The sequence below is a fragment of the Balaenoptera physalus genome (genome assembly GCF_965194825.1).
Source record: "Balaenoptera physalus genome assembly, chromosome: 14".
Lineage (NCBI taxonomy): Eukaryota > Metazoa > Chordata > Mammalia > Artiodactyla > Balaenopteridae > Balaenoptera > Balaenoptera physalus.
In genome coordinates this window covers 83,723,873-83,748,008 of record NC_138893.1, presented here as the reverse complement: position 1 = coordinate 83,748,008, position 24,136 = coordinate 83,723,873, and the positions used below count along the sequence as shown (strand labels likewise).

Here is a 24,136-nt window from a genome sequence, read left to right as displayed (position 1 = left end):
CATGAGTAGTATGAGGATTGGGAGGAAAACGTAACACTGTCATTATTGGCAGATGATATGATAATCATATTCTGGAAAAAAATAATAGAATTAATAATCTACCTGAATCAATAAGAGTCAAACAAGATTGTCATATACAAGTTCAATCTAAAAAACAATAGTATACACTAAAATCTAAAATGTAGAAACTCAACAGCATACACTAAAAAATACTAGCAATAACCAACTAGAAAACATAATTAAAATAAGATACTATTATGATAGAAATGGAATCTATAAAATATCTATGAATTACTTAAACCGGGCCTCACTGGAAAAAAATGTTATAACTTTAATAAAGAACCCAGAAGATGACCTGAGTAAATGGAGAGATCCTCCACACACTTGGATGGAATGGTGCAATAATATGTAGATGTTAATTATCCCTAAATTTAACTATAAATTCAATACAGTCCAAATAAAATTTCCAACTGGATTTTTAATGTACTTGATAAACTCACTATAAAATTCATACAGATGAATAAACATTCATGAATAGGTAAGTCAGGTATAAAAAAGGCAAGTAAATGGAGAACCTCATATGCCAGATACGAAGGCATACTATAACACCACAGCAATAAAAAGAGTGTGATATTGTTTTAAGATCAGACAAATGAGACAGAACAGAGAGCTCAGAGACATATATACCTTAAATCGAAGGATAAAAGATGATGGTTTAATAGATGGTTTAGAGAAAACTAGATCTATATGTGGAGAAAAATAAAATTGGATGCCTACCTTGCATCACAGTCAAAGATGGAATCCTGATAGATTAAAGATCTAAGTAGGGACTTCCCTGGTGGCATAGTGGTTAAGAACCCGCCTGCCAATGCAGGGAACATGGGTTTGAGCCCTGGTCTGGGAAGATCCCACATGCCACGGAGCACCTAAGCCTGTGTGCCACAACTACTGAGCCTGCGCTCTAGAGCCCATGAGCCACAACTACTGAGGCTGCGTGCCACAACTACTGAAGCCCACACACCTAGAGCCCGTGCTCTGCAACAGGAGAAGCCACCACAATGAGAAGCCCGCATGCTGCAATGAAGAGTAGCCCCCGCTCGCCGCTACTAGAGGAAGCCCGCACACAGCAACGAGGACCCAAGGCGGCCAAAAATAAATAAATAAAATAATAAAAATAAATGTAAAAGAGATCTAAATGTAAAACTAATATTATAAAGTTAATTGAAGAAAATGTGACTTGAGGCAAGAACTATTTAAACAAAACTTCAAAGGCACAAAACTACAAAGCATTTGGAGAGCTGAACAACACAATCAACTAATTAAACCTACTTATAGAGCACTCCACTCAATGACAGCAGAATACACACTCTTTTCAAGTGCACATGGAATCAAGACAGATCAAACACTAGACCATAAAACAAGTCCAAATAAATTTAAAAGGATTCAATTCATGCAAAGCACATTTTCTAATCACAATGAAATTAAATTAGAAATAAAAAACAAAGACTTCTGGAAAAATCCCCAAATATTTAGAAAATAAAAAACATACTGTTAGATAACCCAGGGTCCCAGCTATTCAACTTCTAAGTATTTACCCAAGATAATGAAAGTATATGTCTATACAAAGACTTGTACACAAATATCCATAGCAGCTTTATTTTAATAGTCCCAAACTAGAAACAACCCAAATATATATCAACAGGTGACAAAATAAACATAGCGTGGTATCTCTGTACATCAGGATACTGTTTAGAAATAAAAAATGACGAACTACTGATATGGGCAACAACATGTTTGAAACTCAAAATAATTAGGCTTAGTGGAAGAAGTCAGACAAAAAAGAATATATGTACTGTGTGATTCTGCTTAATTCTAAAATTCTAGAATATGCAAACTCATCTATAGTGATAGAAAGTTGACTGGTGGTTATCTGGAAATAGGAGCAAGAGAAAGAGATTACAAATGGGCACAAGGGAAGTTTTGGGGATTTTGGATATGTTCATTATCTTGATTGTGGTGATGTTTCCATGGGTGTGTTCATATGTCAAAACATCAAATTGTACATTAAATATGTGCAGTTTATGAAATGTCCATTATACCTCAAACTGTAGAAAATATATGCTCACAAAATAACAATGTACAATAACTTATAAACAAAATAACATACGCAAGAAACATGTAAACAAAAATACACACATTAAACACATTAGAATGACTGATTTCCTAAAGTGGAGGAAAGGAGAATGTCAATGAAGAACAGGAAAAAAATACAGTGTATAAGTAAACAAATTTAACAATCACAAGAATGGGACCTTACATACTGGGGAAGAGAGTGAGGGGAAAAAGAATGAAATTTACTCAGCTAAAATGATACCCCTTTTAGGGATACACAGAGACAGTAAATTCTCTAAGTCTCAAAAAGCTGAATAGCAACAAGTAGAAGCTTCCAACTTTCCGTCACATGAATGAGGAAACACTTAGAAGGACTCTTTCATGGTATCCCTGGAACAACTCAAAACTCCACCTTCTCATTCATTTAACAGCTATTTACTGAGTACCTACTATGTGCCAGGTCCTACTCATAAGGCCAGTAATTTTTTCCAATAGCCACTCATCATCTCCCTGCTCCTACCTGCTGGGGCTTCCACCTTGACTGCTGCTGTAGAAGAACCACTGGTTATTCCCCAAGGGCCTAAACAGGAGTCTGCTTTCCCTCCTTCTTCAACATACTCCACAGTACTGGTGCGCCTGTGCTTTGTAACTTGTGCCTGAAGCACTCGTGCCTGAAGCTGTTTGAAGGCTTCATGAAATGCCATTTCCATTCGAATATCATTGTTTTGAATTTCATAGTACAAGCCTGAAGAAAAAAAGATGTTGAAATAAATGTGACTAATTTCCCACCATCGTATACTGAAGAATGACAACATTTCACTTAAATTTCCCACACTTTTGCTAAAGTTTAAGAACTACGTGATGAGCCATTTAAGAGTGGAAAGAGAAAGGGAAAAATCTTCTAATGAAAGAAAACACATTCATATCACAGGAAAATATCAAACCAAGTAAAGTCCAGGCTACAACATTAGTTGGCTCCAAGCAAGTAGCATCTTCAAAGAAAATTTCTGCCTGTTCATAGTTCTCCATCAGGACAGCCAGGACACCACACAGCAACAAGCTGAGAAGAGACCACCAACATGATTAACAACATGGTCCCATGTCACAGTCATGGAACCAAGACAATTTCATATAGAAGCTTATCTGCTCCTACTCATTCCTTATCTCCCTTCCAACCATACCTGTGGATATGATTCTGGTTCAGGGAAAGGGCTTTCCGAAAACACTCTTGTGCTTTGATATTGTCTTCAGTTAGGAGGCAGAAGGCACCATAGTCCAGCCAGTGCTCCAGGTTCTGGGGCTCACGAACCAACCTCTATCACATGAAACATCAGGAGGACCAAGGCTATTGTGATGCTATGTCATATTCTTTATGCACACAACATCACATAGTAAGCACTCCATAAATACTATAAGCTCTATGAAAGTAGAAACTATGACTTCTTTTTTTGCTTACCACTGAATTCCAAATGCCTAGAACAGTCACCTCTCTGGCTTATAGTATGTGGTCAATAAATATTTGTTGAAATAATGTAAAAAATGAATCCTCAACTCATTGCTTCCTAGTGTCAGTGTTCTGGTCATCATACGCTCATCCAATTACTTGGGAACCAAAAGGTTCATTTTATATTTCATTTTAAAGATTTACATATAATCATTTCTGTCACAGTCTTGAGAATGCAAATATAAGCTTATCCACAAATATGTAATAATAAAAGCAACTCATAATGAGTTAAAACTATAAAACATTGCTGAAAGAAATTAAAGAAGACATAAACAAATGGAAATACATTCCATGTTCACAGATTGCAAGACTTAATATTGTTAAGATATCATACTGTCCAAGGCAATTTACAGATTCAATGCAATATCTATCAAAATTCCAATGCTGTTTTTTGCAGAAATATAAAAGCCCATTCTAAAATTCATATGGAATCTTAAGGGACCCTGAATATCCAAAACAATCTTAAAAAAGAACAAAACTGGAGGACCCACACTTCCTGATTTCAAAACTTATAAAGCTACAGTAATCAGTCTGATACTGGTATAAAGACAGACATAGAGACCAAGGGAATAGAACAGAGAGCCCAGAAATAAATCGTAGCATATATGGTCAAATGACTTTTGACAAAGGTGCCAAGACCATTCAATAGGGAAAGGACAGTCTTTTAAGCAAACTGTGCTAAGAAAACTGGATATCCACATGCAAAAGATTGAAGTTGGACCCTTACCTAATACCATATACCAAAAATAACTCAAATGAATCAAAGACCTAAATGTAAGACCTAAAACTATAAAACTCTGAGAAGAAAACATAGGGCAATAGCTTCACAACATTGGATTTGATTTTTCCTCCAGCTGGCTATGTTCCCATTAAGTACGCATTTTTCCCTCTCCCCACACCAAAACCTTTGCACCAGAGGAGGGGTGTGCTGAAGCAACTGGGGCCCATGTGCATACAGAGGTCCGATGCAGTGCCCGTGTAGGCATCAGCGGCTCTTCTCAGATGCAACCCAGGGTTGAGTCTTTTCCCTGGTTGTGGCCCCCCAGATCCAGTGCTGTGCTGTGGCATGGTCTAAGTGGGGCTGGAACATTGGCTTGGCTTGGGCCCAGGTGCATGGTGAGGCAGCCATGGGAAACCTGGCAGCCAGTAGGGCAGACCTCTCTCTGCCTTGCCTCAAGGGCAAGCCAGGACACTTGCACCCCTCAGGAGCAGAGTCCAGGCTTCTCCAGCCTTTTTATCCGTCCCAGCAGTCCTCCAACCAGCCAAGGTGGCTTGTCTCCTCTGCATAGGAACCCAGGACTGGGATACCCAGTCTGTGGCTTGACCCACTCACTCCCCAGTGTGGGTATACACCAGTGCAATATCCCCTTTCCTCTGAGTCCCCTCCGAGGGGCACAGATCCTAACCAGATCACTTCTTCCCCTTCTACTCAATTGTGTGTGTATCTTTCTTAGAGCCTTGGTTGTACAGGGTCCTTCTGCCAGTTTCCAGTTAGTTTTCAGTGAGAATTGTTCCACATGTAGATGTATTTTTAATGTGTTTGTGCTGGGGAGGTGAGCTCCATGCCCTCTTACTCTGCCATCTTGATCTCTGCCTCTCGAGGTTCATTTTCTGCATACGGATAACCAACTGTTCTAACACAATTTTTTGAAAAGACTATCCTTTCTGCATTGAATTTGTAAATTTGTAAACAACTTTGTCGAAAATATAATGGCCTTATTTGTGTGCACCTATATTTGGACTCTGTTTTATTGATCTATGTGTCTATCTTTTCACCAATAAGGTTGGATTTTAAACAATCAGAAACTACTATTTATTATACCCATATTGTACAAATAGCAGTAATGACAACCACCAGAAAGATGTTTAATTACCTCTTCATAGTACACTGTTGCCATTTCATAGTTCTCATTGACTTCTGCTTCGAATGCAAAGAGTCGAAGCTGTTCACTGCTGGTATCAATGGTTGAAGGAGTGCCTTGGACATCATCTGGCATGGCCTTGTCATCATCAAGATGTTATGCAGACAAAATGAAGCAATTACAAGTAGAGAAGTTTTATAAGAATAAACCAAATGTGAGACTCTATTCATGATGTCAAAACAGATATCGAGGTTTCTTACAGTCTTGCCAATACACTAAGAGAGTGAGAGTGAACCAAAGGATGAATATCAAGGGTGAAATAGAATCTCAGGTATCTGAATACCAACAGTCTAAGCTCATGGAAGTGAGTAAAAAATTATTCAGGGCACAACTGCTCTCTTCAACCCTTAGGGCAGCCAGAATCCCTAACTAAGTCACTTCTAACCTCAAACAGCTTCTTTCAGTTTCTCTAGTGTACAGACAAATATTATCATTTTTTAGGTGTCATGACATGAAAAGCGTTGGCAAGAACTAGCTAGAGTCTTTAAACATCAAGAAAACACGAGCCCAGGGTAAATCTTTGGCAGCTACATCTACGTTTTCAGTGGGATATATAGACAGATAGATTCTACAAAGGAGACATTTTAGAAATAGCCAGAAAGGTAGAAGGAAAAATAATATATCCTATATACCCAGATAGGAAAGCAAGTCTGGTAATAACAAGTAATCTCTTGGGCCAGACGCTATGGCCAGGGAAGACCCCCCCACCCCACCAAATTCTTTAACTACAAATAAAAATAATATCACTGACTTTAACAAGTAGAGTTACTAAGGAATGTGAAGAGTAAAGCTAAATTTGAGATGGGCCAAAGTGAGCTTTTGATCATTGATTAATGCCTCTGTTCTTTGTTCTTTTTAATTTTGGTGACTTTGACATCCAAATCCCTACAGCAACACACTGCCATGCCCAAACCAGAAATATTATACCTCTAATATCCACTCTCCAAACCCACATTACAAGCCTTCTCCCTTCTTGTCATTTAGTCCCCTTAAAACTTCTCTCTGGGGCTTCCCTGGTGGCGCAGTGGTTGAGAATCTGCCTGCTAATGCAGGGGACACAGGTTCGAGCCCTGGTCTGGGAAGATCCCACATGCTGCAGAGCAACTAGGCCCGTGAGCCACAACTACTGAGCCTGCGCGTCTGGAGCCTGTGCTCCGCAACAAGAGAGGCCGCGATGGTGAGAGGCCCGCGCACCGCGATGAGGAGTGGCCCCCGCTTGCTGCAACTAGAGGAAGCCCTCGCACAGAAGCGAAGACTCAACACAGCCCAAAAAATAAATAAATAAATAAATAATAAATCCATATGTCTAAAAAAAAAAAAGATTAATATTTAAAAAAAAAAAAAAAAAAACTTCTCTCTGACATCCAATGTGCCCATCATTTCCCAAATAGATAAGCCTGGACCTCATGATTTCTACTCATACTACTCTCTCACCAGCACACTCAAGTTCTGGGCATCCTTGTCCTTTTCCTGCACTTGCCCGGAAAACTCCCAAATTAAAACAATCCTACAATCGGATTTCTTCATTCTTAGACAGGAGCTGCTAACCGATCCTGAAGAAAACCGCATACAGTCTTAGCTGAAGGCCTTTAATACTCTCAGCAATCTATGTATTTGTCCTTGTTCAGCAACATTTTTCAAAATGCTGTGCAGTATCTAAATTTTCTTCAAGCTTTTCATTCAACTCTTACCCCTTCACTTTCAGTAAAGGCGTTACTTCACAGAAGAAATAGAAATCATTAGGCAAAAAAACCCCCTCAACTTTTGAATCCTACACCCGAATTGTTTCCTTCTGCATCCACTGTATCTCTTTCCTTTCCGTCTCAGAGGACGAGGCATCACATCCGTCTCTGTTTCAAGGCTAATTGTTCCATCTAAATTCTTGATCCTTTTCCACTTGTATATCCTGAGTTTGCCACTGGTTATTCCCTCTTTTTCCTCAATTTTCAACTTCTCCCAGTCTGCTGACTCTTCCTAAACCTGTGGACGTTCTAAAGGCTTTTCCATCTTAAAAAGAAAATCTCTGATTTCTAGCTACTACTTTCCTACTTCTTCCCTTCATCTTCCAACTTCCTGAATTTATATTCCACCTGCTTCCTAATCATTCATTTACTCTTCAATTCATTATCATTTGAATCCACTTCATTAGCCCAATGAAACTGCTCTGTAAAGGTAACAACAACCTCCTTATTGCCAAATCCAATAAAAACCTTTCAGATTTTTTTCTTTTTTCCCCAGGTTTATCAAGATATAACTGATATACATCACTGTATAAGCATATATTGACTTAACATATATTGTGAAATTACTACTGCAGAAAGTTTAGTTAGCATTCATCATCTCATATAGATACAATAAAAAGAGAAAGCAAAAAAAGAAAAAAAATTTGTCCTTGTAATGAGAACTCAGGATTTACTCTCAACAGTTTTCATATATACCACACAGCAGTGTTAACTATAGTCCTCATACTGTACATTACATCCCTAGTACTTATTTATCTTGTAATTGGAAATTTGTACCTTCTGACCTCCTTTCTCCAATCTCCCCTCCCCCTACCCCAGATCTTGTTTTTCTTGAACTCCTCAGAGTATTTGACAACGCTGACCATTTTTTCTTCTTAAAATTTTCTTCCCTTAGATTCTGAAATACCACTGTCTTCTGGGTCTTTTACCTTTTCAACAATTTACTTGTCTCCTTTATTAATTCTTTTACTTATCCATCCCTTAAATGTTGGTGTTTCCTCCAGTTTTGCCACCAGCTTGCTTCTCTCTCTACTCGTGCTTTTCTTGGCAGCTTCATCTATGACCACAGTTTGACTAGCATCTATATACTCAAGGCTCCCAAATCTAATCTCTAGCCCAGATCTCTCTCTTGAGCAAAACCCCACAGGAGTCAATATTTAAAACTGAATTCAACATCACTTGCCTTCCACCAAATTTGCTTATGTTGTATTTCTTGTCCTAGTCAATGGTATTGCCAGCTACCCAGTCACTGAGACTTAAACTTAAGAATCTTTGCTCTCTTTTCCTCCTTAGTATGTAATAACCAGTTAACATCACCAGTTCACCACCTCTAACCCATCCTACATACTGCTATCAGAGTGCTTTTTGTAAAATGTAAATCTAATCATATTATTTCCCAGTATAAAATAATTAAATTTATTGCATCTAACTGCTAATAAGGGAAAAAGTCAAAACTTCTTTGTGTGGCATATAAGGCCTCCATCCACGCTCCCAGCTCCCCTACCAGGAACTGATCCCTGGCTTCATCGCCTGTTTCTCTGTCACTCAACCACTTCAACCTCTGCTCCTGAACTATATGCAGTTTCTGTATATGCCATATTCTTCCAAGCTTCTAAGCCTTTATGATGTTCTCTATGACTCAAATGCTCTGAAACATCTACCTGGAGAGCTTCTTTTTAGCCTTCAAGGCCCAGGTCGAGTCTCAGCTCCTCTGTGAATCCTTCCCTGAAAGATCTCAGGGTGAAGTTGATACTTTCTTTAGGCATCCCCTAACCTGCTCTACCATGGACACACCTCTGTCACAGGACTTACCTCACTCTACTGCAGTTATTTGTATTTTGTGCCTCTCTCCTCTACTAGACGGGGGCTCCTTGGGGACACAGGCAACAGTAATTACCATCTCATGCTCAGTTCTCAATTGCTTTCCAAATCAAATCATCCAAATCATCTGTGCAGGATCGTTCTCTTAACCCTAGGATACTGGACACTCCTACCTCTTTCAGGAAGGCTGAACAGGTGAAAGAAAAAGTGATTGTGGCCGAGAAGAAAAAAACAGTGAAGGAAAGAACAAATAGAATAGAGACTTTGAGGGACTTCCCTGGTGGCACAGTGCGGTTAAGAATCTGCCTGCCAATGCAGGGGACACAGATTCGATCCCTGGTCCAGGAAGATCCTACATGCCGCAGATCAACTAAGCCTGTGCACCACAACTACTGAGCCTGTGCTCTAGAGCCAGCGAGCCACAACTACTGAGCCCATGTGCCCTAGAGCCCGCATGTCACAACTACTGAGCCCATGCGCCGCAACTACTGAAGCGTGTGCACTCTAAGGCCCGCATGCCACAACTACTGAGCCCGTGTGCTGCAACTACTGAAGCCCACATGCCTAGAGCCCGTGCTCCACAGCAAGAGAAGCCACCGCAATGAGAAGCCCGCGCACTGCAATGAAGAGTAGCCCCCGGGGGCTTCCCTGGTGGCGCAGTGGTTGAGAATCTGCCTGCCAATGCAGGGGACACGGGTTCGAGCCCTGGTCTGGGAAGATCCCACATGCCGTGGAGCAACTAGGCCCGTGAGCCACAATTACTGAGCCTGCGCGTCTGGAGCCTGTGCTCCGCAACAAGAGAGGCTGCGATAGTGAGAGGCCCGCGCACCGGGATGAAGAGTGGCCCCCACTTGCCGCAACTAGAGAAAGCCCTCGCACAGAAACGAAGACCCAACACAGCCATAGATAGATAAATAAATAAATAAATAAACCCAAAAAGTTAAAAAAAAAAGGAAACAATGTTTAAAAAAAAAAAAAAAAGAGTAGCCCCCACTCACTGCAACTAGAGAAAGCCTGTGCGCATCAACGAAGCCCCAACGAGGCCAAAAAAAAAAAAAATCCACCTTTCCTTTAAAAAAAAAAAAAAGAATAGAGGCTTTGAGGATGCATAGCTGGTTAGAGACTACCAGGGGGACAAAAACACTTTGATTTTGTCTTTGTTTTCAAACAAACCACAACTGCATACATAAAAAATGAGTAGGGCTTCCCTGGTGGCGCAGTGGTTGGGAATCTGCCTGCTAATGCAGGGGACACGGGTTCGAGCCCTGGTCTGGGAGGATCCCACATGCCGCGGAGCGACTAGGCCCGTGAGCCACAATTGCTGAGCCTGCGCGTCTGGAGCCTGTGTTCCGCAACAAGAGAGGCCGCGATAGTGAGAGGCCCGCGCACCGCGATGAAGGGTGGCCCCCACTTGCCGCAACTAGAGAAAGCCCTCGCACAGAAACGAAGACCCAACACAGCCATAAATAAATAAAAATAAATAAATAAATAAAATTTTTTTAAAAAATGAGCAAATGAAGGCAAGATGTAAGATGTACAAATATAAACAGACAAGTGGGAGGAGACCAGTCAGATAGAAAAGGCATATATGAAGTGTCATTGTCATTCAAGTATAATATCTGAAAACTCATAGTTTTTCTGTTTTGATTGTCAGTCTTGAAGAAAAAGTTGAGAACTGCACACAGTCACAGAATAAATAGAATAATTTTTTTCCACAATTTACATAGCTGATTTTATTTATTTTTTATCCATCAAATTTTTGACAGTTATGAAATTAATTTTTCTATGAAGTTGAAAGAGGATACCCCCTTATTTTCCCTAAAATTAGTCTTATAACTTAGGCAGTTCCTTATTCATCTTTGTGTTTTCAATGCCTAGCACAGAGCAGACACCCACAAAAATGTTTGTGGAATTAAGGAAGAAAAGAAGCAAGAAAGGAAGGAATCATTCAGAGGAGACCCTGATGACCTACAGAGAAAAGGAAGGGTTCTTAGCTCTGAAGCACTTACTTGATTTAAGGCCACATGCATCTGATCCACCAAGAAAACATAGAGCTCACTAATAAATTTCTGCAGTTCCTCTTGGCTTTCAAATGCTGTTGTCTTCAAGTACTTCTCTCTCACAATCTTTACCACAGCATGCTGCAAGAGACACATATCACCATCTGATAACACAGTCTAGCACCATGCTAACAGCACAGGCCTCCCTTGAGTTTCTGACCTAAGGCTCATCAGAACTCCAGGAGGTGACTGATTTTCCTTGGTGACTGCTAGACTATTGGTTCTCTGATTTTCCCCCAATCAACATACCCCACATGGCTTCTTTTCTTAACATCACCATCATCACCAATATGGTCAATACAGGATTCATACTTTGTGAAGAGAGTCATAAAGCCAAAAATACCTTAGCATTATGTTTATGCATTACCTTTCTCATGGTGGCCACATGATTCAAGGGAGAAAAGGAGAAAGGCCTGATTTGAGAGTTTGGAGAATGGAATCCTGGTTCTAATCCTGCCACTGTACAACCTCATAAATTATTTTACACTTGGTACTTCAGTTTCCTCATTTGTTAAATGGATATGTACTCCTGGTATTCCTATCTTGCTTCAGAAGATGATTGAGAAGCCAAAGAGAAATAACAGGTGGTGAAATTTAAAATGCTGTACAAATAACATACTGCTATAGCCAGGACAGCGTCTTCTTTTTTCTCCCCTAAGTTAACATTATTGCCAGGTTTTGTACTAAGCACTTTCCATGCATTATCTTATTTAATTCTAATAATGACCCCATGTGATCATATTAATATCATCCCTCATTGTTAGGCAAAAAATTGAGGCTCAGAGTGGTAAGGTCACTTGAGACACAACTGAGATGTGACTATGTCACCTGAGAATAGCCTCTTGCCTCCGTGGATATCAGCTGTTTTTCCCTTTGTTACTTCCATGTGCTTTCTTCATATCTGTTTGGTATAGTATAGGGCACATAGTAAATGTACATAGAGAGGCAGTGCAGTGTAGCAGATAAGAATGTGAGTCTGGAGCCAGACTGCCTGAATTTACACCCCATCTTTGACCTTTACTAGCTCTGTGATCTTGGGCAAATTATCTAACCAACTAATGTTGCAGTTCTCCATCTGTAAAATGGGGAGTACCTATGTCATAGGGTTGTTGTGAGGATTAAATTAGTAAAGTATGAAGCATTTAAAAATGTATCTGGTATACAACAAATATTCAATAAATATTAGCCATTATTATTTGGGAAATTATTATTAAGTAAATATTTCTCAAATCTTAGTGATTCTATGGACTAGGAAAAGGTTTGTAATGGGAGACAGAGATAATTAGTCATGGAATCAATACCAGGTACAGAGTTTCTGCCTGCTAGTGCAACATGAAATCTGGCCCCAAATCTGGCCTAACTTCAAGTGAAGAATTAGTTTCTTAAAAGCTTACACTCAGGACAGATACTGAACCATTCCAAGGCTCTACAGGAGTGGAAGGATGTCTCCAGACATTCTATCATAGAGAACACAGCTCTTTGCACCAACAGCAAGAAAGGTAGAGCAGAGCTGAACATAACCAGAGAAAAAATGATAACTAGGTATGTAGAGAAGATGCTTCATAAAAATTCATGGAATCATTAAATAAATTAATATTTACCTTGAGTTGTTCTTTAAAAGCAAAGTATTTTCCAGAGCAATTAAGTTCATAGTTGAGCTGGCACTTCTGCTCCTCCAGGGTTTCACTATCCAGATCACGCCCCACTTTGACTGCCTCTTTTCCAAACATCCTGTGATACTCATTCAGAATGGCTCTAGAAATGTTCTTGATCTGCATGTGGTAGTCACTCACTGCCTAGAAAAATACAAAGTGTCTGGTAAAGAGGCCTCAAAGAGGTCAAGACATGGAATGGAAGTCTGAAACTGGATTGGGTTTTACATTCAATAATACTTTAGGCATAAATTGCCCTTTTCTTCCCAGCTCAGAAACCATCAGCCAAAGATTAAACACTGTATACTCTTCACTGAATGCCACTGGTCACAAATAGAAGCAGGAAGGAAAATATGTGAAGCTACAATTTCTCCCCCTTTCTGGAAAACATACTGAAGAGCCCATGCATTATTTTCACATGGGTGCACTCAACATCTTCGAGTTTCACCTTGGCTTTGGTACTTGCCTTCTGAGCTCCTCCTGTCCGACGGGTAAGAGGTGGCCTTGGAGGTATCATTTCCTTGACTCTGTATCAGAAAAAAACAGAACAAAACAAAACTTTATTATATGCAGATTTATGTTCTTTTATTTCCCACCTCTTAAGGTCTAGGTGAGGGAGATCTAAGGTCAGTTGCCCATCACACTTGAGCACTGAGCTATTCTCTCATGTAAGAACCTTGACGTGAACCTCAGAACAGAGTATGGCTGTGGACCAGACAAGAAGAAAGCCACTAAGCAGCTAGCTGGAAAGTAGCTAAGTTGCACTTCTGGCTAATTTGAGCCCTGGCTTTACCCTTACACATTATTTTAAACTGTTGTACACAAGCTGCTTGACTCAGAGGTTAGAAAGAGATGGGCGTTATGACTTTATGTGTACTCAGTAGAGTCTCGGAAAGCACAAAGTTTTGTAAATATAAATGGTACAGGCGAAAGCTTTTCTTTCCTTTCCAATAGGATAAAAAGTGTACTCTTGGTCCTAATTTATAATACTGCATTAAACTACAATACTATATCAAACTTTATGGAGAATACAAAAATATATTTTATCACAGTCAAAATACTTATGCCAAAACCTCTACCTTCCATTTTCATGAGCTCTTACAAGAACCTAAAGGAAATTAAGTTATAGCTCTTCCTTCTTACAGTTTCACATTCCTACTGAGATATACTACACTGCCTTGAAGTTTACAAAAAAATTCACAACTTCAATTTTTCTTTAATAGGTCCTGTGTATGAGGGAATCCCCTGGTGGTCCAGTGCTTAAGACTTGGAGCTTTCACTGCAGTGGCATGGGTTCAATCCCTGGTTGGGGAACTAAGATACCGCAAGCTGCGTGGAACGGCCAGAAAAAAAAAAAGTGAGAATAGGTCCTATGTAATTTTATACCTTGCTCATAATTCCTAATTTTAATTTTATTTATTTTAATAGATAATACATCCACATGATTCAAAACTTAAGACGTATGAAACAATATATAGTAAATTGTCTCCTTCCAACCTTGTTGTCCAGCCACCCAGTTTCCTCTCCAGAGACAATGTTATTCATTTATTCAAAATATATACTGAGTGCCTATTATCCATCAGGCACTTTTCTAGGTGCTGGGGATAGAGCATTAAACAAAACAGACAAAAATTCTTGCCCTCATGGTGCTTACATTTTAGTCGGGATAAAAAGACAATAAATACCATAAATTGGTTAGTGATATGTGCCATAGAGAAAAATAGTGCAAGAAGGCAGATAGACTATGTTGGGGGCTGGGGGTGGTGGAGTTGCGGAGCATATTTCACCAGGGAAAGACGCAGTGAGATGACAGTACTTGAGTATGACCTGATGGAAGTGAGGAAACAAGTCATGTAGGTATCTGGGGTAAGGAAATTATAGGCAAAGCAAGCAACAAGTGTAAAGGGCTTGGTGCAAGAGTGTGCCTGGCATGTGTGAGGAATAGAGAGAGGTCAGTTTGGCTGGACCGAAAAAAATGAGGACAAAATATATGCAGAATACGTAGGCCCTTGTAGGCCACTGTAAAGCCTTTGACTTTCACTCAGAGTGTGATGGGGAGTTGCTGGTAGTTTCTGAACAGAGGAGTCACATGAATTGACTTCCATTTTAATAGAATCATTATAGAACCCTATAATAAGAATAAATTGCCCAAATGTCCATCAACTGAAGACTAGAAAAACAAAATGTGGTATATTCATAGAATAAAATACCACTCAACAATAAGGAAATGAAGTACTGATACATGCTACAGTTTGGATGAATCTTGACAGCATTATGTTAGATAAAAGAAGTCAGTCAACAAAGACCACACATGGTATGATTCCATTTTTATGAAATGTCTCAGAGTTGGCAAATCTATACAGACAAAAAAGTAGGTAAGTGATTGCTTAGGACTGGGGTGCAGGGTGTTGGTGGGGAAATGGCATGAGGGTTGGAGGAAATGTAGAGGGATTGAGAATGTATATGGAGACATTACTCCCCATTTTATAGAGATAAAAAGGATATAAAGGAATACTATGAACAATTACACATCAACAAACTGGATAATCTTGATGAAATGGATAACTTCCTAGAAACACAATCAAAGCACTGTGGTACAATATAAAAATAGTTCTAAAAAATTACATATATTTACATGTGACAAGGGTGTGTGTGTGTGTGTGTGTATAATATAGGGACTTTACAATAACTCCAGAAGGATAAGTACCAAGGTGTTAAAAGTGGTTATCACTGGGTGAGTAGAAAGAAATCTGGGTATTTTTAGATACTTTCTTGTTGATTTTTTTTTCCTTGCCTATCTTGAAATTCTCAGGTTTTTTTGTAATTGGCAACATACTGCTTTTATAACAAGAAAACAAAAGTAACAAAAGAAACTTACCTGAAAAAAAAAAAAGAAAACTGTCTGCTGCTTAGCCCAAGAAAAATTACATTTATGTGGACAAAATGACTTCCTTTTATTTATACCTAAACCGTTTTGCAAAGCAAGTATGAGAACCATTGCTACACACCTTCTGGCTAGTTCCTCTGGCATTCGCTTCGGAACCAAGGCTTTGTCCAGCTCAATCTCCAAAACAATGTATGTCCCTGCTTCTACATATTGCTGTAAAGACATTTTTCTCTAATTTATTCTTTCCAGAAAAACAGATATTTATGAAAAAATTTTAGTAACATAAGATAATGCTCACAATATAATAAGTGAGAAAATTGTGTATATATAGTGTGATTCTGACTTAAAACATTTTTTACATAGAAAAATAACTGGAAAGAGAAATAGTAACACTGGTTATCTCTTGCAGAAAAAGGTTTTCAATTTTATTCTCGGAAACGTCTACCCCAGCTGAAGTCTTGTTTAAGTTGTTCGATACTGTTCTTGGAATTGTTTCAAGTGAATGCCATTCTTTCTTCTACCAAACCTCTTTCAGGAGTCATGAAGAAATAACCTCATAACCGTCTGACATTCCCACCCACACCCTCCTATGCGCCATCTATCAACTTCAACCTCATGGACATTTCTACCCAGATTCTTGCCAGCATCCTAACTATCAATACAACATGTCCAGAACTGAACTTATCATTTCCCCTATATCCATCTCTATTTTTACTTTTCTCTTAATGATTCTGTCATCTTTCCAGAAAGTGAGGCTTGAAACCTGAGTTATCTTTAACTTTTCTTCCTCAACACCCCAAAGCTTTCAAATTCCACACCCTGCCTCCACAGGTTTTTTACTTTCTTTACTACAGTCCCTTCCCTAGATTAAACTGTCATCAACACTCATCTGTACTGTAAATAAAACCTATAAACTGATATCTGAAGCCCCTACCACAACTTCAATCTCTTTTTTCCATATCTTGGCAAGAGTACTGCCCTGAAACACTCATGAGGTATTATTTCTACGTGACTTAAAGAACTTCAGTGTGAGTCTCTATGATAAGGCTTAACAGTCCCTCATCATCTATACAATGAAGCCCAAACTTTCTAGCAAGGCTTTCAAAGTCTTTCTAAAACTCAGCTCAGTCTGTCTTCTTTATCACCTCCTTCTAGAACCATTACTTTCATTTCTCTATACCATACACTGAATTAATTGATGTATCCTGAATTCTGCTACCTTCTTTGTGCCTTGACTCAAGCTGTTCTCTGGCCCTGAAATTCTTCTCCTGAAATTCATTTGGCAAAGGGCTCTCTTTATCTTTCACTACTTAGCTTCGATACCACCTCTTCCTGAAGTCTTCTGAGACTGCCCCATCTGACTCCTCTGAGGCCACATAGCACTTTCATTTGCACCTCTACTACAGCATTCATCAAGATTCTGTCTTACAGTTAGCTATGTACCAGTCTGTTTTGCCCACCAGAGTGTTGAGTGTCCTGAGGGCAAACGAATAAACGCTGCAGATGATGCATCTTTGCATCTCTCATAGTGCTTAATATAGCATAATTAATAAAAGACATAAATTTTTAATGCTAGAAAGGACCTTGAAATTAATCTGGTATCCACTCCTTTTAGAGAGTCTCAACAAGACAAAGAAATTTACCCAAGGTCATAAACTAGTCGTGGCAAATATGGGATGGTTACTCAGATAATGAGCATTTTCCACTATATCATACTATCTTGCTCAGTAAAGGACTGATGAATTTAAACTTAATTTTCAAACTCTTCATGCATAGTTACCTGTCCTTCTGGATTGTTGCAAAGAGAGGGTTCAATTTCCAAAGGAGTATCTGAGCTCTGAGATTTTATACTAGGTGCTTGCTGAAAGAAAATAAGCACACGTCAAAAATTCAATTCTTGGGACTTCCCTGGTGGCTCAGTGGTTAAGAATCTGCCTGCCAGTGCAGGGGACATGGGTTCGAGCCCTGGTCCGGGAAGATCCCACATGCCGTGGAGCAACTTAGCCCGTGTGCCGCAACTACTGACCCTACCTTTTAGAGCCCACGAGCCACAACTACTGAAGCCTGCGTGCCTAGAGCCTATGCTCCGCAACAAGAGAAGCCACCACAGTGAGAAGCCCGCCCACCACAACAAAGAGTAGCCCCCGCTCGCCGCAATTAGAGAAAGCCCACATGCAGCAACGAAGACCCAACGCAGCCAAAATAAATAAATAAATTAATTAATTAATTTTAAAAAATTAAATTCAATTCTTGGAACTTCCCTGGTGATCCAGTGGCTAAGACTCTGCGCTCCCTATGCAGGGGTCCTGGGTTCGATCCCTGGTCAGGGAACTAGATCCCACATGCCGCAACTATGAGTTCACGTGCTGCAACTAAAGATCCTGCATGCTGCAACTAAAAGATCCCACATGCCGCAACTAAAAATTCAACATGCTGCAACTAAAGAAAAAAAAACAAAAGATCCCACATGCTGCAACAAAGACCTTATGCAGCCAAATAAATAAATATTTTTTAAAATAATAAAAATTTTTTTTTAATTATTAAAAAAATTCATCTAGCCCTCTCCCTCTACTTTGGGTAGCTTGTCCAGAAATTAATAAAGCTGGTTCTTTGACTTCTAAAAAAAAAAAAAATTCAATTCTTACATGGTCTCCACAATAGCAGAAGCAAGGACCATTACGTTGCATCAAAACGCAAGCTAAACTGAGGCAATTCACCAAATGAGAAATCAGTGCAAGCCTCTGGAATGTAACAAAACCAGCAAAATCATCACCTTCTCAACTTACCACATCCCCAGGCCTAGGCCTTGCTTCTATATCCTTTTCTTTGACTGTTTTATCTTCTTTCAGGTTCTTAGAAATAACTGGTTTGGACACTGGAGAATTAATTCCTCCTATTTTATTATTCTGAATCAAATTATGGCCAGTATCCCGGAACAAGCTAAATAAACACTTGGTCTGAAAAGAAAGAAAGAAACAAAAAAATGTAATGACTCACAGGCAAATGAAACAAACTCAATAGAAACCCACATTATTCATTAATATCATTTAGTTTTCTAGACAATTTCAATATGGTACAATCAGAGATGGATAGGAGAAGCAAAAAACAATTGTCTTGCCGTACTTGTTGAACAGATGAAACCATCACAGAAACATAGCTGCCTACCCTATTTTTTAAATTAATAAGAGAACTTTCAACCTGGCTTGATTTGGTGTCTCATAACTTATTACCAGAAAGCTTTTAAACTTTGACACATAATTTCAGATTAACTTTAAGTGATAGAATTTATTTCTGTACAAGAAATATTATCTGCCTAAATACTACTGGCCTATCAATTATAATTGAAAGAATAGTGCAAGTTCAAAGTAAACATTTGTATGGGAAAATTCAAACTATAGATAAATAACTGGAAAAGAATCTTAAAATAATTTTTAAATTAAACAACATGGATGAATCTAAATGTAATTTATGCTAAGTGAAAGAAACAAGACCAAAAAAAAAAAAAACAAAAGAGGGGAGGAGTGGACAGAGGTGGGAGAGAAGTTTAACAGATGAGGATAATGGATATTTTCATTATCTTGATTGTGGTGATAGTTTCACAGATGCAAACCTATGTCAAAAGTTTTAAATTGTACACTTTACATATATGCAATTTATTATATGTCAATTATACCTCAATAAACCTGCTAAAAGACAGTCCAACAATATTAAAGAAAAATTATAAATCCTAAATATCACTCACAATCCTACCATGTCTACTGTAATTGCTGTATTTCATATATTCTAAGATGCAAACTTTTTCAAATTTTAACATCTCTGGAAGAGAGAACATTACATGTAAGTGGTATTATACAATATGTAGTCATTTGTGTCTCCCTTTCATTTAGCATAATGTTTTTGAGGTTCATCCATATTTTAGCATGTATCAGTAATCATCCATATTATAGCATCTATCAGTAGTTCACTTTTTTTTTCTTAATAAATTTATTCACAAAAAATAGTGAGACTGTAGCGGGTCTGGGGCTGTACATGGGTAGGGGCCTGGGGAGCTCTGTATATGGGGCTGGGAGACAAGGGAGCCTCCAGGTGGAAGGGTATTTTTTAATAAAAAAAATAATGGGAGGTACAACCACCCCCTCCCCCCTCCCCTCTCCCCGATTAAAAAGACACAAAAATAGACGTCTCTGAGGTAAATGGGGAGCCTGGGGGCTTAAGGGTGTTGAAAGGGTACTTCGTGTTTTCTACCGACACCGGTCACACACTGGAGCATTCTCCGATCCTAGCTCTTCTTCCCTGGTGAAAAGGCTGAAACTACCCCACAGAGACACCTTGCCCCCAGCAAATCCTTTCTTGGGGATGGGCAGGAACAGGTCACAAAAAACCTAGGAGGTCGTGGAGCGATACCCACAGGCCTGGTACTTGAAACAACTTTTCAACTGGCCCACAAACAAGTCCACAATCTTGCTGTCCTCTCGCTCCAGGTAAGCTTCCCATTAGGTTGGCTCGGTCGTCACCGCTTAACTCAGGTTCTAGCAGAGCCCCTCCACGACAGGGTGGGGAGGGAGCTAGACTACTGGCCAGGACTGGTGGAGCCCGGAGGCCTCGTCAGTTGATTTCGAGGTATAGCAGCTCCATGAGGAGCTTCAGAAACTCTTGGGCATCCTGCTGGCTGTATCCAGAGAAGGAGGGAACATATTTCTGGAAGACAGCTCGGAATCCAGTAGGATTCACAGCTTCGCAGGAGTCAGGGTGCCACAGGGCACCAATCACATCTGCAAAGGCTTCAGAGTTCACTCTTTTTTAAAAACAGCTTTACTGAGATAAAATTAACATTCCATACAATTCACCCATTTAAAGTGTAGTCAAAATTCAATGATTTTGGAAAAAAAAATCTGATTTACAGGCCTAAGCAGCACCTTCCTGAGAATGTTTTTCTGCTTGGTTGAAACACAATGAAATATTTACAGTTTTGGATATTCTCTGTTTAGGCTAGGGGTACTATAGACTGCTAGCCCATGAAGATTAAAATGGAATTCACGGGCAATATCTAACCAAGTATCAGAACGGAACAGGCCACCAACAAGGGTGAAATCAGGTTCTGTTTCAGCAGCAAGTCCAACAGAGACAAGGAAGTAAATTATTCCAGTTTTGCTCCAGGAAAAAAAAAAATTCAATGATTTTGGCATATTACATTAATTGTAGTTCATTCCTTTTTTATTGCTAAATAGTATTCCCTAATATAGATATGCCACAATTTGTTTATTGATTCACCAGTTGTGGGCATTTGGACTGTTGTGAGTTTTTAGCTGTTATGAATAATGCTGCTATCAACATTCACGTACATGTCTTCATGTAAATGCAGGTTTTCAGTTCTCTTGGGTAGGTTCCTAGGAATGATTTGCTGGGTTGTATGGTAAGTTTATGTTTAACACAGATTTTCTATCTAGTTGTTCTGCCAAGTATTGAGAGTGGAATATTGAAATTTCTAAATGTTACTGTCAAATTGTCTATTACCCCTTTCAGTTCTGTTGGGTTTGGCTTCATGTATTATGAGGTTCTGTTGTAAGGTGTGTATTCACTTATAATTTATACATGTATTATATATAATAATTTATAATTTATAAATCCTATCTTCCTGATAAATTGACCCTTTAATTATTATGACATGCCACTCTATGCCTTTAGTAATATTACTCATCTTGAAGTCTATTTTGTCTGATATAAATATAGCCACTCAGCTCCATTATGTTTTCTGTTTGCATAGTATATCTTTTCCATCCTTTTACTTCAACTTACGTGTATCTGAACCAAAATGTATTTGTTATAGACAGCATATCATTGAATCTTGATTTTTTTATTGAAGTATTACTTGATTTACCATATTGTGTCAGTTTCAGGTATACAGAAAAGTGACTCAGTTATATATGTTTTTCAGATTATTTTCTATTAGAGGTTATTACAAGATATTGAAAACAATTCCCTGTGTTCTGAAGTAAATCCTTGTTGCTTATCTATTTTATGTATAGTAGTTCATGTCTGTTAATCCCATACTCCTAATTTATCCCTCCCCCCACTTCCTTTCCCCTTTGGTAACCATAAGTTATTTTCTATGTCTGTGAGTCTGTTTCTGTTTTGTATATAGATTCATTTGTATTATTTTTTAGATTCCACATAAGTGATATATTTGTCTTTCTCAAATCTTGATTTTTTTAAAATCCAGTCTCATAATCTCTTTCATTGGGGTGTTTAGACTACTCACATATAATGCTATTGTTGAAATATTTACATTTATATTTGACATTTTGCTATTTCTTTTCTATTTATCTTGTCTTTTTTGTTCCTCTCTTCCTTCTTTAAGTGCCTTCTTTTACTGTTAAATATATATATATACTTGAGTGTATGCATATGGTATATGTACCCAAACACACACACACACACACACATACACACACACTTTTCTTAGTGGTTGTTTTAGAGATTACAATATGCATCTGAACTAATCACCATCTATTTCACACTGAGACTAACTTAATTCTGATAAAATATATAAACTTTACTGTGCTATAGCTCCATTCTATCCTCTCTCCTTTATGCTACTATTATCATATAAATTACATCTATGCATATTACAAACCCAATAATAAAACTAATGCTTTATACAATCACATCTTTCAAAGAAGTTAAGAGCAAAACTGAGAAAAAATATATTTCTAAAATCTTTTATACTTAACTTACATTTAACCATTTCTAGTGCTCATTTCTTCTTGTGGACTCAATTTATCATTTGGTTCATATTCTTTCAAGCTGAAGGACATCCTTTAGTAATCCTGGCAAGACAGGTTTGTTAGCAACAGATTCTTTCAATACTTGTTTATCCATGGATGTGTTTATTTCGCCATTTTTGGTTGATAGCGTTTTCATTCAGCAGTTTGAATCTGTGTTTCCATTGCCTTCAGGATTCCATTGTTTCAAATGAAAAATCAACTGTTAACCATGTTGGTGCTCCCCTGTGAGTGATGAATCATTTTTCTCCTGTTGAATTCACAATTTTCTTTTTCTTTCAGTAGTTCACTATAATGTGTATACTATAGACCTCCATATGCTTATCCTACCTGGAATTCTCTGAACTTCTTAGGTATGTAGATTAATGTTTTTATCAAACAGGGGACATTTTCAGACATTATTTTTTTATACATAATTTCTGCCTCTTTCTCTCTCTTTTCTCCTAGGACTCTCATTACAATATGTTGGTTGCTCTCCACCGAGATCTCCATTTCAACCAACGACATTGTCAGGCGTGGGTCCTTCACCCACTGCTCCAAATTTTGTGAGCCCTCTCTGTGGCAGCAAAATTGCTGGCCCTCACAGCCCATCCTGCCCTAGAAGAATCACCTCACTGATTAAGCTAAATTAGAGAAGAGGTAGGGGGAGGTGGTTTAGGAGCAGACCTAGGCAAGGATGCCTCAAACTCCATTGTTTTTCATGCATGAATACTTCTCAGTTTGTTGATGCCTTTGGTCAATTTCCAGAGCACTGAAATGGCATTTTGTCCATTTGTCCAGCTTTACAGTTGCTTTTAGGGGGAGAAAATTTGACAACCTCCTCACTCAGACATACCCAGAAATGCTTCCTCCCCAGTATTTTTCATATATTTTAAAAATTATGATTATATATTTTTAAAAAGTTGTGATCATAGTGGATGTAGTTTTATATCCTTTTTCATTTAACAGACTATCACATGCATCCTCTGTTTTTAAAGTTTTTATGAGAATAATTTTTAATATATGCACAATATTCTCCTTCATATAGGTATAATAAAAGTAACAGGCAAAAATGTTTGTGTGTCAACTACATCCCTAGTGCTTTACATATTTTATCTCATTTAATATGTAAAACAATTTTAGGAAACAAGCAGTGTCTCCATTTTACTGATGAATAAAGTTGAGAGAAATTTAGTCACTTGCCCAAAGTCAGTAAATGGCAGCCTGTCTGGCAGCTCCAGAATGCAGTCCAGGAACTGCCTGACATCAACGCCTATAACCTTTCAATTATGATATACTGTTTCCCTCAGATTCACCAAAAATATCTTGTTATGATTGATACAATAAAGTGCTTTATATTTTAGGAATAGTAGCCATCTTCTGATATGTTTTCAAATATTTTCCCCAATTTTTTAGTTACATTATAATCTGTTAATGATGGTTTCTTCTATGTATAGAAGATTTTTATTTTTTGGCAATCTAAATCTTTTATATCTTTCATTTGTTTTCAAGCACAGGAAGTCTTCCCTTATTTCATATCTTTAATTAAGAGACACTTCTATTTTTATAGACTTCACATTTAACTTATTTTAATAAACTCACTTGGAATTTATCATGATCTATGCTATATGTAAAATTTTTGCTTTCTTTTTTTCATTTAACTATCTACAAAACA

At 38.4% G+C, this 24,136-nt stretch overlaps 1 protein-coding gene and 1 pseudogene across 8 annotated transcripts in view; one reads left to right on the top strand and one right to left on the bottom strand.

The window, feature by feature from the left end:
* The window catches only part of LOC309642703 (protein FAM136A pseudogene), a 294,376-nt pseudogene that overhangs the window by 27,951 nt on the left and 242,289 nt on the right, over window positions 1-24,136 (top strand). The gene's annotated exons all lie outside the window — the stretch shown is intronic.
* The window catches only part of CFAP70 (cilia and flagella associated protein 70), an 83,918-nt gene that overhangs the window by 26,868 nt on the left and 32,914 nt on the right, over window positions 1-24,136 (bottom strand). For all 7 annotated transcript variants that reach the window (XM_082424419.1, XM_082424418.1, XM_082424414.1 and 4 more), the window contains 10 exons: window positions 18,487-18,657; window positions 17,481-17,561; window positions 15,822-15,913; window positions 13,276-13,340; window positions 12,763-12,953; window positions 11,111-11,242; window positions 5,491-5,616; window positions 3,294-3,427; window positions 3,057-3,172; window positions 2,633-2,857 (listed from right to left, as the gene is read on the bottom strand). In XM_082424419.1, the coding sequence (XP_082280545.1) occupies window positions 2,633-2,857; window positions 3,057-3,172; window positions 3,294-3,427; window positions 5,491-5,616; window positions 11,111-11,242; window positions 12,763-12,953; window positions 13,276-13,340; window positions 15,822-15,913; window positions 17,481-17,561; window positions 18,487-18,657 (1,333 nt within the window). The remainder of the gene's footprint in view (window positions 1-2,632; window positions 2,858-3,056; window positions 3,173-3,293; window positions 3,428-5,490; window positions 5,617-11,110; window positions 11,243-12,762; window positions 12,954-13,275; window positions 13,341-15,821; window positions 15,914-17,480; window positions 17,562-18,486; window positions 18,658-24,136) is intronic.